This window comes from Notothenia coriiceps, unplaced genomic scaffold (genome assembly GCF_000735185.1).
Source record: "Notothenia coriiceps isolate Sejong01 unplaced genomic scaffold, NC01 NC01_scaffold00012620, whole genome shotgun sequence".
In the NCBI taxonomy this organism is placed as follows: Eukaryota; Metazoa; Chordata; class Actinopteri; order Perciformes; family Nototheniidae; genus Notothenia; species Notothenia coriiceps.
The window spans coordinates 153,926-166,520 of NW_011345321.1; the positions used below are offsets into that span (position 1 = coordinate 153,926).

General features: G+C 40.0%; 1 protein-coding gene across 3 annotated transcripts in view; it reads left to right on the forward strand.

Annotated features, from left to right (window-relative positions):
- The window catches only part of frmpd4 (FERM and PDZ domain containing 4), a 39,891-nt gene that overhangs the window by 4,588 nt on the left and 22,708 nt on the right, over positions 1 to 12,595 (forward strand). Inside the window, exon 1 of one of the 3 annotated variants that reach the window (XM_010773514.1) lies at positions 4,778 to 4,855. The exons of 1 other annotated variant lie outside the window; for it this stretch is intronic. In XM_010773514.1, the coding sequence (XP_010771816.1) occupies positions 4,812 to 4,855 (44 nt within the window). In that variant the 5' untranslated portion in view covers positions 4,778 to 4,811. Of the gene's footprint in view, positions 1 to 4,777; positions 4,856 to 9,252; positions 9,543 to 12,595 lie in introns of those variants that run through there. One more of the 3 variants, XM_010773515.1, reaches the window with a different exon arrangement.

The following is a 12,595-nucleotide window of genomic DNA, read 5'->3' on the forward strand; positions in this document are numbered from 1 at the left end:
AGCTCAGAGAAGATATCCTCCTTTTTTGGAACAATCCACTAGATGGCGGTAGTACACAATCTGCTTCTTTAGCATCAACTGAGTCACGTTTCAACTAAAGACTGATTTGGAGAATATACCTGTGTTGATGCCATGATTAAGCTGCATGAGGGTCCAGGAGGTAATTCGTGTTGCTGGGCTCCTAATAACTTACCTGTTCAGCCCTTTCCCTGTGCAATGCAGTACATCTGTTAAACAATATTGCTTTTTGATAATTAAATTAAATTAAAATTAAATGTAATCTTGTAAGTACATTTTCTGTTAAATGTTAGATTTCGACAGGGCCTCAAAATCAGGTAGTATAGCGGCTGCAAGCAGGACACACATTAGGCCTATACGGTGGGATTTTTGTGCCAGTGAATATGAGCCCTATATTCCCTTTCCCGTTGCCACACTCAAGACAATATTCTACTGAAGGTAACCCTGCTGAATTTGCTTGTATAATAAACATCTATACAACATCCCTACAATTATGGTAACAAATGTAAAAAACAACATCGCATAATTGGCCTAACTGTAGGCTACCTGGTCAAATGCAGTTCCTATTCTCTAACACTTGTCTGTGCTGATGCACTGTCACACATACACAAGCCGCCCATGGCATCATAGTGTTATGAACCTTTAATGATACACATTAAAGAGTGAATCTGTCCTAGTGGGCCACCAACAAGAGAGCGCCTTTGGACATTTTTGTCATTCTGTTTATGACACCTATTTCTCAAACCCTTAATATGTATGTATAAAGAGAGATAACAACCCTAAAAGCTGGGTTTTAAAACATGTTTTAAAACAACCATTATCTAGGCAGGATATCTTATTTGATAAGATATGCCCTGCCCTGCTGTGGTGCCCTTGAGCAAGGCACCGGACACCCCCTACCCCCCTCACTCCCATTGCTCCCCGGGCGCTGTACAGTAGCCACTGCTCCTAGTACTAGACTCCTAGTACGAAGATGGGTTAAAAGCAGAGGCCACATTTCACTGTGTGTGCTGTGTGCTCTGCATGTGTGATCATTAAAGAGGATTTCATCCCTCTCAATTCAATTCAATGAATAATGTTCACTCAGTGAGTCCTCCCAAATAATCCTATTCTTTTCAGGGAAATGTAAATTCCAAGAATCAAACATCTGTATGTCTCCCTGGTGTAGATGCGTTCTTTGCAAAAGTGAAAAACAATCCATTTGTCTTTTGGAACAAGAGATGTTGAAGACAAAACAACAATTTCCAATCCCTTTGGTAGAGTGCACCTATATCAGATTAGTGACTGCGATTATTACTCCGATTACATCTTACATTTGATTGCACTTCTTCTCTACACTGAAGGGGAGTAATGGTGAGAAGGAATTGCTATCTAGATGTCAGACAAGCACTTGATTTACCACTCACAGAAACAGTCTCTGCGTCAGAGTAAGGCCATGCCGTCTCACATTTCCACTCAGCATGATCCTTCAAACATTATTGGCCACAAGGTATTGATTTTTCATTCTTCTCAATATCCCATTGCCGTTAATATAATTTACACCAGACTATCAAGGAGGCCTCCCCTCCCTTCAGAGTACAGCCAGTATCTTCTAACCCACAAAGTGAGCCACTCGACGCTTGCCCTCCATTAGCTGCAGTTCTGAGTTTCTACCTGAGAGAAAAGACATGGAAATTGACAATACAAGCAAAAGGGAGATTTGTGTTGGCGGCAGTTTGGACAGAAAACAAGAGCAGCAGAGGTGAGTTTGAGGCATTTTTATGTCTTTATTTCCCACCATGTTTAACATTTTTGACATCGGAGCGTTTCAATCATAAGGGGTTTGCAATATGTTAGGTCCCAAACCCATCTTTTATTACATTTTAAAGGAATGTGCATATCAAATTGAATCTATTTAAAGTGTAAAATCAATTTAAGTGAAAGTTTGAAAGAGGTTGTGTGACATTTGAAAAGAGAGTAGTTTGTTTAGGACTGAGGTATGAAAAAGGTAACTTTAACTATGTCTACAAAAAACTGTTAAAAATAAATAATCTAAGTTTCTTTTAGACCATTTTTCACACATTCCTAAAATACACAAAATCATTCTGTGAAGTGATAGCTATAGTTTGCATCAGTGTTAATAGATGACGGAAATCTGCAATAATATGTCAGTCAACCGTGATAACATGCAAACAACAATTATCTTCCATATCGTTAGGCTAATAATTATCCTAATCCGTGGCATTACAAATGATGCTTGTTCTCACTGATGCTGGCTGATAGGCTTGGAGCCCAGCCTGCAGCAACACAGTGTTTCGGATTCAAGTGAAACGTCTGCTTGGTGACCTTAGCAGCTTTCCATGGGCACATTGATTTTTGTCCCACATTACAGATAATTGCTGGATGCTGTGAAATCTATCCTCCCAGGCCAGCAGGGAGGAGCTACTGCAGTGTTGACACGAGAGTAGCTATCTGATTTGAGGAATGTGATATCATGCAATCTCATTGACTGCCATTGACTTCTGTGTACTTCCTGTCTATGGTATGACTATATTTAACAGCTTATCAGGAGACTTGTTTTCATGCCTGTTAGTGTTATATTTTCTTACAGGCAGACCAAGAAATTATAATGATAAACGATATGCTAAAAAAAGTTTCATTAAATAGTGCACTTTTATGTTAATTTTGTATTTAAACAGAAAGAACACCTTTAATGAGAGCAGTGGCTCTGCCCAAAACTTAACGGCTTTCCAACTTGCCTAATTAATTCAGATTAATGACGCATTGGCATATCTTCTGTGGCAAAAAAGATAATTACCATGATTGTCTCCAAATATTGTAAATCACATTATTGGAATTAATGCAGTCGGCAGCTTTTACAAATAAAACTGTAACCTTAAGGGAGGGCCAAGTTGTAGCTCTTATTATATTGATATGACTTTTCCTGTTCTGCATGGAGCAACTCTCATCATTTTATGCAAATGACTGCATCTACTGTTTGTTTTGCTCCATAAAGTAATGAAAAAGTGGCGTCCTTCCTGTTGTTATGTGAGGCACATATTTGCTTTGATGGACTGAAAATGATCTCGTATCTTTAGCATGCGGAAGTAACTGCATCGTTTCCTTTTGGTTGTTTGCTCAGCTTTTATTTAACATTTTTATTCATTATTTATTCGAGAGCTTTGGGAGGTTTTTGTTACATGTGCCCTTAAGTGTGTTTTACTAATTTATCACAAAATTCAGCACTGCATGTTGCGATCGTATAAGCTGTCAGAGAAAATTGTTAAGAAGCAGCAAAACATTGTTCTTAGTGAAACAAATGAGCCATCCACCCATGCACAGTGCACACAGTCAATCAGATGAGTTTCAAAACACACTGCCTATCATCACTATCTTTAATCATCGCTGCTTTGACCCCAAGACAACATGCTAAATGTTTTTCTTATCCATGCACTGTGTAGGGCTATTGCACTGTGAGCATCCCCTGTGCCCACTCGAGTGGTGCGACCTGTGTGTCACGGAAAGCAGGCCACTGATGCAGCGCTGTGGCCCAGGGGCGAATGTTAGACCACATGATTGGATGGCTCCATGTGCAGTATTTATCTCGCAGAAAGGTCTGCGTTTGTCTGCTTTAACCTCACACAGCGCTCCATTGTGAACATATGACCATGCTCATCTACGGGATTTGCATAAAGAGGAACTATGCAATTTACGTTTACAAATGACTGTAAGGAAATTACTGTGAGGAAAAACACTGTCTTTGTTGTTATATAGGAAGCTGAACTTTCAGTTGTCTGCTGTGTGTACATGGAATGGGATGCGTTATGCAAGCAGTTCTTTTTGCTTGCAGAAGCAAAGGCACGTGCCTCTGTTCATAACTAATGGAAGACTGTGTATGCCATTCACGCATCAGAGAGTATGCATGGTATAATCCAGCATGAACATCATAATGTTAAAAATGCCATGGCTTTATGGAAATACAAAAAACTAAAGAATTACTTGATAAACAATATTCAATTTACGGTATGTATTATGTCAAAAACGCATTGCATTATATGATAGATGTTTGCAAACTACATTAGGAAATAAATGTATAACCCTAACCCATTTATGTTAAGGTCTAATTCTGTGGTTTATATAGGATTAAGGTTTGCTTCTGTTGGGGGACAGTTGGCAGACAGATAGTGATAGAGTTGGGATTATGGTTGAAGCTTAATATTTAAGCTCTCAAGGATGATAAAACACATGGCATTTCCAAATGCATCGAGCAGGGATCCGATTAATATTTCAGATACTATTTGGTTGTTTTGGAAATGTTGTAAATAATACCATCAAAATAAAACTGATGTTTTTCTCAGCTGTTGGAAAATGTGTTTTGTCTCTCCTGCCACGAAATGTAACAACGTCACAGGTGAATTTCATCCAAACCGAATATATTTTCCATGGGAGGCTCGCGCATTGAGGCAGCTTTAACCAGTACAGCACCCCATTGCAGTCCAGCTGTTCAGCATTGATCCCACTGTGTTTTCTGATGCACTGGCCCGGAATGTGATGTTATTTCATTACTGAGGCAGAGGCGACTAGCTCGGTCTCCTCCCCCAGGGCACCGGCCACTCACTTGGACAGGGGCACTGTGTAATCATAACTGAACGGCTTAGTCAGACGAGCTCAGTTGCCTATGGGAAGTTCAAATTAAGCGGGGAGAAAGTTTAGAGTAAGGAGAAAAGTCGGGAACACACATCAGTGAAAGAGAATTGAAAGTCCTGGGCAGGAAAAACAGAACCAAGCACTGCATTAAAGACCTGTCAGCAGCAATGGACTCAGACGACAATGATCTCGGTGTCTTCACTGTCATTCAGTGAGTAGTAGCTGTGGATTGTTCTGTACTAACTTTATGATTCAGTCAGGGCTGATTAGTCACAACTGTTATTTCGCTGATGATAGTTGATGATAGTTATCACACTAAAAGTTGTGTTTGTTATGACGATAATGATAATAGAGGGTAACAAGACCATGGTCATTTGAATGAGCATTGACTTAATCAAGTAATGCTTATGAATATATTTTGTGTTTGATGAGGAAAGCAGACTGACAACCGTTAAGTTATTCTTTACCACTGCATCTGACTAATCATGTATTGTATGTTTTGTGGAATTTGCAAAGTTTTTCTGTGAGATTTGCAGCCTTCTTTAAATAATCAGTGTTTAAGAACTTTCACAATAACTTTTTTTTGTATATCTCCATTCCTGAGTGACGGTAGCATAGTCTAACTACTGTATGGTTAAGTTATTTTCAGAGCCACATTTGTGACATGTTAAAGGTGGAAAAGCAAAATGCATTACCTTTGATGGCTACCTTCAATTTAGATGTGTAACTTTAAGAATCTTCATCTAGGATGTCACATGGTTCAACTTACTTAAATGTAAAAGGCAATTAATAACCATTTTAACACCTCTTTTTCTTTTGCTTTAAGAAGTCAAAAATGGTTTGCTGCAAAGACATATATCTCAAGTTTACATTTGGTCAGATTAGTAAGACATATAGCAAGATATAAGGGTTGGATACGTAGAGTCTAAGATAGGATTTTCCCGAATATATTACAGAAGCAATACTGAGAAACTTTTACAAATCTCATTTTACTTCAACTTTTATGTAAATTGTTTAGCTACAAACACTACTTTTAAAAATCTCTTTTAAACTTTGTTATCCTCAATAAAACATATTGAATTGTAGAGATGTTGGTAAGATCTGTAGAGCAATCCAAATATGTTATTTTTTTGAAAGATTTAGCCTGTATCAACTAATTAGCGCTTTGTCATCAAACCTAACACATCGTTGCTTAACCCTCTCACTCAATAAGCTCCGCCTCTTTACATTTAGTTTGGGTAAAAGCAATACAAAAGCAGCTGTACAGATAAGATAAGTAATAGTTAGGACAGCACAGCAATTATCCTTACATCTTAAGTTATGATAGGAACATAAACAAAGGAATCATTCATCTGTAGCCTAATGGCTTTTTTCATAAATCCGGTCTTAACCTTAATTACCTTGGTTACTAAAAAGTTCAAATCTGCAAGTTAAGAAATATCTCTTTAAAGGTCACAGGAATAATGATAAAGGGAATTTGAATAAACAAAATGAGAACAGCTTTGATAGACTGGCTAATGTCGGTGGTCCGGCCTCCTCCCCAATGCATGCTGGGAGAAGCATCAGCCTGCAGCTACCCTGAGAAGGCTAAGCGGATGTAGGAGATAGAGGAATTTACCAAATGTGACCTGCCATTGACCCGCATGTTTGATAACGTGCATGTTCACCAGAAACACAGCACATGTACTGTAGGTGTCCAGCATTTTGTCAGTAACTTTTTTCCACTCAAAGCTAAAAAAAAATGTATTGCTTCGAACTTTATCAGCGGGTTTAGTGAAACTGGCAAACCAAATCCATGGTCTTTTCAAAGCGTAGCATAACGGCTGCCGGTAACAGTTAACTTCTTATCCCAATTAATCACACCACTCACCATTCATGGCAAATCAGATCTTCAAATTCCCTACTAAAAGGTGTTTAATTCACCCAAAAAATTAGCCAGATCGAGAAAGATACTGAGGTGGCTCATATATGAGGCGGATGCATGTTTACAGATTCCCCAAATAAGACAAAATGCTGCTGATGACAAAATTAAGTGTGGTTGCACTCTGAGGGTAGTTTGCTGCTGTGGACGCTGACACACATCTGGTTGAGGTCCAATGCCCACTAATGCTAAGTTGGGATCAGAGGGCGGTAAAAGCTAAGTCACATTACCATACTGCAGAGTGTAGTATTAAATGCTGCTCAATCTGCAACACTAAACATGACAAATCCCTGAAAAATCTACTGTTTTTATGATTCAAAATATAGATGTCTGCCTTGCTATCCAGCACGCTAAGCAATTCAAACACTGCTTATTTGAGTTTTAAAAGGCAACAAGCAATGAGATCCAAAGGCAGGACTTGCAGAATGTGAGCCCTGCTGGGTTTTAAGGGGCCAAGTGTGCCAGAATGACTGAAATCAGCTGTTTTAAAAGACTCAGAGAGAGGGGAGAGTTAGGGATGAGCAGGGCAGCTGGGTTTTATCGTTCAAAGCTTCAGCCATAGTCTCCTCAGATCACCATTCTGTCTGACCCTAATATTCTCTGCCACTAATGTTGGCCTCTGTGCCGCAAGCCCAAATGGACAAAAATAACAGAATGAAATACGCTGCGTCCCTCCACCCCCCCCCCCTCACACAGGACACCAAGGTTGTGTTTTAAGCAATTCGTCAGACGTTTACTCCTCGCTCATTCGTGCATTTTTTTTATCTCTTGGGTTTACTCCACCAAAAAAAAAACTGTCTGACCCCTCGCAGGGATGTGTCATCAGCTAAACTGTTTGGTTTGAGAGTGGGATAACGTGATGATTCACTCCACTTTGTCTCTTTAAAAAAAATGGATACATTCTCTCAGGTTCACAGACTTTAAGTAAAACATTCAAATCTGTCAGAGACAATTGTGAGATTCACCATTTCCCATCTAGTTGTATCTTTTATATGGAAGAAAACAAATGTGAGCCTGAGTGGAAATGACAACATTCTTCATTACATGTATCACTCTCAGCAAAGGCACATTGACTCACCCTGCAGAGGCTTATAAGTTGTGGCATTTTAATATAGCATGTTTGCTACTCGGCTGTGGAAGCTGTAACAAATCGTAGCTTGAAATTCCTCAACTAGTATTTATATTCTATGTATTTCTATTTATTTATCCATTACTACCTGCCACTTTTATTGATTGGAGTGTTTATTTATTGTTATGTTGAGGCCACAGCAGAGATTCACTTTGAATATAAATAGTTAGGGAAATATCTCATTGTATCCCTTTTTAAGTTGTATTATTTTGACTATACTGTTTTATGAATGAACAAGAGCAATGTGTTTGTTTCCTCAGTGTATTGACATTTGGAGCATTATTTATTGATAGTAGTAAATATCTGTATTCTAACAGCTTTGTCTGTTTCCTGTAGGCGCATCACAGATCAGGATAACCGAGTAAATTGTCTGAATTCCTATTGTAGAAGATTCCTTTGATCAAAACTGTCTCAGCTACGTGAAGAAGTGTGGAACCTCCTTGGATCAGAGACAAGGCTAATTGGATCTTGGTGGATTTTGACAGTGGTGCCTCATCTGTGCTGTTTGATTTATGAAGGTAGATCCTTCCTCTTTGTGGAAGGCAGACACGTGGTGATTCTTCATCTGGAGATGGGGCTGAAATCGGGAGTAACACTTAGCCGAATAATATGTGGTTTAAATGTTCAGGACTCTGCTCATTCATCAGTTTTTGTAATCTTGGCATGCTAATAGGAACTCTCAAACACATTGAAATTGCCCTTCATCTTGAACTGGATGAAAAAACGTATGAAAATTGACGGAGATTCTATTAAAAAATATCACAGAGGAAATTAGATGCTCGAAGCCTCTATTAGCAGGCAGCCGACTAGCGAACCTATGAATCACAACAGCCCTTGTCTTCGCCTGTCATTAATTAATCACACAAATCTTATTATCTATGATACATTTCCGTTCTGCATACGGCGATCGCACAATCCTGATGTTCTGTTGACACCAGTGAAACAGCTCGGTGCTTGTTTGTTTTGGGTGGAATGCTAAAATGTTTGGAGGCCTCTCATGAATAGGCTCATTGAGAGAAAGCATTTAGCAGCTGAACTGTTTTTGAAAGGTCAAAACAAATGCAGTGTACAGTAGGGGCATCCTAATGTGCAGCTGTGAGGCAGAGACCCCAGCTGGGGAGGGGACACACATTAGGACTTCCTGTCTCCCGAGCTGCTCATCTGTTGCTTTTTGCACTCTCTCTACGAGAGTGTGTCTCCCGCATGTCATCTCTCATCATTTAACCTTTTCCTGCTTGCTGGAAACACACCGCATGTCTGAGGATTGATGAGGCTCGCCTTTGGGGAATTCTTGAAAGCTGTCTGCATCCTTTAGTAGTAATCCTCATGGCCCTTGCTTCCATAAACACACTCACCATCCTCTCACATTCCTCATTTTCTCTCTCTTCCACTCTCATCTCCCACGACCATCGCCCCCCCTCTGTCCCTCCCTCCTTCTCTCTGCTCCTGACTCTCTCTGCCTCTCTCCAAAGCTGTTGTTACTGTGTGGCTCCCGCACATCATTCCACCGCGATGGAAATTAAATGAAGGTGGCTTAACGCAGCTAACAGAGGCATGCTTTGAAGGATGTAACCGGGGGAAGCTGCTCTGCCAGATCCTTTTGCATGAGCTGTGGATTTGCGCTGCTGAGGCGAGGACACAGCAATCACTCAGCCATGCAGAAGCCCAGACAACAGGACTAATCTCTCCACCTGACTTGTGGAAGCTCCACTTTTTTTTCCTGAATTATTTATTCCTCGCTGCCAAAGACAGTGTGGGACAATGGAGTGAAGTACATGGTTAATTTGTAGCTTTGACTGCAGCGCACATGGATGTGTTCAGCTTTGTGAAGATGCCAAAGCTGTCAGGGTGAGTCCGACGGATGCTTCTGTTCGTTCTCTAGCAGGTGGTGTTTCGTGTCTTCGTATGGGCTTGATTTATAGACACGACACAAGGATCACATGTGGAACGAGGTGATTCAATATGCTGAGTTATTGATTGCTCAAGAGAGCAAGTTGTGCAGTCATGTACTGTATGATGTAGTGAAGTAGACAGGAGTGGGGTGGATGCAGAGGACGATGCAGTTCTTTTATGTAAACTGTGTGGATATAAGTTGGTAAATGTATTGGACTGCGGAGAGTAGTCATGGTTTGTTGCTTCATGTGGTGTCATCAAACCATACATGTTCTGAAACACTACGAGGAGGATGTGTGGTTGTTTCAAATTGAAATCACTTCAGGCCAAAGATAATGATTACCAATTCATGTCATTCATAAGTCATTTTCAACCTTTTTTTGGTTTACAATGTACTGTTATCTGTTCCTGGTCTTTAGACTCATACTGTACATATGTGTGGTCATGTAATATGATTTGTCAAGTTCACATTCCATTGCCCAGAGCAGGAGGATGAACACTAAGAGATGACTGACAGTGGTTAAAGGCTTGCTGTTGCACAATGAAAACAATACATCTGAGGAAACATCTTATTGTAACTCTTCAATGGGGAAATTGTTTTGTTTTTTTAACATGAATGTGTAAGTATGTGGCATGTGAATGTTGAACTAAAAGTCTGGAGGAATGTATTCGTTGTCAGGGTGACACCTCACCTCATGCACCCATGGGTCTGCTAGATTGAGTTGATGTGCCCCAGTGGACACTAATCCTCCTCTGGGATTTGGCTCCATCAGAAACACCACAGACCACTAGTGGGGGAACAACTGATCATAAATGGGAATTATTCAATCAGATACTGTTTGTGTCACAAGAATTCTCGCTCAGTGCATTTCGCTTATGAGTCATCAACAGACTGCACTGGTATTTGTCTCATTAGTTTACAAAAAAAGAAAGACAAACAATAACAGCAACCCACTGCAGCGAGGAAGGATAGCAATGCTTGAGAGGTTTTTTCCTGATGAACATTTCCTTTCTTTACCATTCCTAGAGGAAAGCAGGCATATAGAACGGGTTTTCCTTCAGATTAAAGGGCCGTTGTTTTCCAGTTAGTATCCCTCGGCGGCAGCATTTCTAATACTGCTCCCAGTGGACCACCATGGTCACTGCACCCTGTCACTGTTAATAAGCCACACAATGCCATCCCTGATTATGAGTTACCACTGCTACACTGGCGTTTTGTGTTTGTTTTCTCTCTCTCAGCTGCCAGAAAGCATTTAGATCAGCATGACTCTATTTTGCTAAGGCTACAGAGAAACCCACTGTATGTATTTAGAGATGTACCAGTAAGGGAACATTTTCTTCATTCTCTCCTACTGCTGCCTTACAACGCCCCCAGACGTGACTGCCTCAGAAACAAAGGGATGCTCTTTCTTACATTTTCCTTCATTGTTTTTCGTGTTTCAATCTAACACTTTCACATTGTTGATATTCTTTTGTTGGAGCAGTGATTGCTAGATTTCACCCCCATTTTTTTTAAAAGAAAGTTGGCAGCGTTTAACTAAAGTTTAGAAAAACTGCACCATTTGATCTTTCCATGTTGAACATTGGTTTGATTTTACTTCAGAGTTGTTGAACTTTTAATATCCTGTGAAGACATTACTGTGAAGATGAGCCTTAACATTGCACATCTATGGACAAAGCTTTAATTATCACAGTGACTTCCTAACTCAATATTGGTGCTGACATTTGTGTAAGGAATTGTTTGCATTTCCGCATTGCATTGATAGAATATTTGTTATTGTGCAATAGTGCAAAGTCGTGTAAAAGATACATGTTTGCATGAAATGTGTAAGTGGAATTTCTTTCTTCATGCCATCAAGATTAAATATGGAACATCAGTAAAAGATAATTTACTTGTTTTGCATGACTTTACTCAAGGCTGGGATTTTCTTAAAAAATCTATTATGTTCGACATGTTTTGACTGCAAACTTTTTGCACAGGAAATCACTGGTCTGGACACAAATTGATTAGCCTAATTGTTCATCAGAGTACACAACGAGCAACAGATCTGTCATTGTTAGCTGTTCTCGTCAGAAGCTCTCAGGGAAGGGTATCAGAAATGGCTTTGGGTCAGAGATGGCAGCCAGCTGGCTGGTGCACGAGGTCCCAGGCAACCATTTATTTAGATCTGTCCTTTAAAGCTTTTAGCATAAAAGCAGTGAGTCGCACAATAAGGTGAATCCACGTCTAGTTCAGTGCCCACGGGCTAAATTCTCCACTATGTTTGCTTGATGTTTTACATAACGCACTGCGAAGCAAAGGAGGCTTTGAGAAAATGCAGGGTATAAATGAAATAATAATGAAAAGACAGATGTCTCTATGCTTCATTCAAATGAGAAAATGTGTCGTGCGTGTGCAACCATACACATTGAATTCTGCAAGTATAGGTGCTGCAGCAGGCAAGTTGTGTATCCAGGTTTCAAGTATAGCTGTTTAGTAAGATAATAGTGTTTGCTGTTGAACAGGTATGCAGGGAGGCTGTGAGGTCTTACTCACTGTAACAGAGCAGGAGGATCATAGCGTGTGGCCTGTTTCCCAGATGCTGTTTTATTCCCACCCAGAGGAGATTAACTAACCAAAAACCTTTTCTATATGGAGGCACCACGGAGCTGCTCAGGATAGTGCAGTTGCCCATGGCAACAATATCAGGGCTTCCAAAGACAAACACAGAAATACAACATTCAGTGGGTTTAATGGGGGGGGATATAGACTCATATTCTCAAGTCTGTGTTAGAAATTCCCTCATGTGATCTGATTTAGTTGGGAAAGTGGTTTCGTGTAAACGAGGAATATATAAAAAAAACACTGTTTGATTCTCTGAGGTCAAATAAAAACAATAAGTAGACAAAAACAATGAGGTAAAAATCACAGAATGGGCAAGAATAGTACGATGACATTAAGCAATGTTGCGGTGCTCTTGTCGGCAATATTTTTGAATACTCTAACCGCCAATTTAGAAAAATGGCAT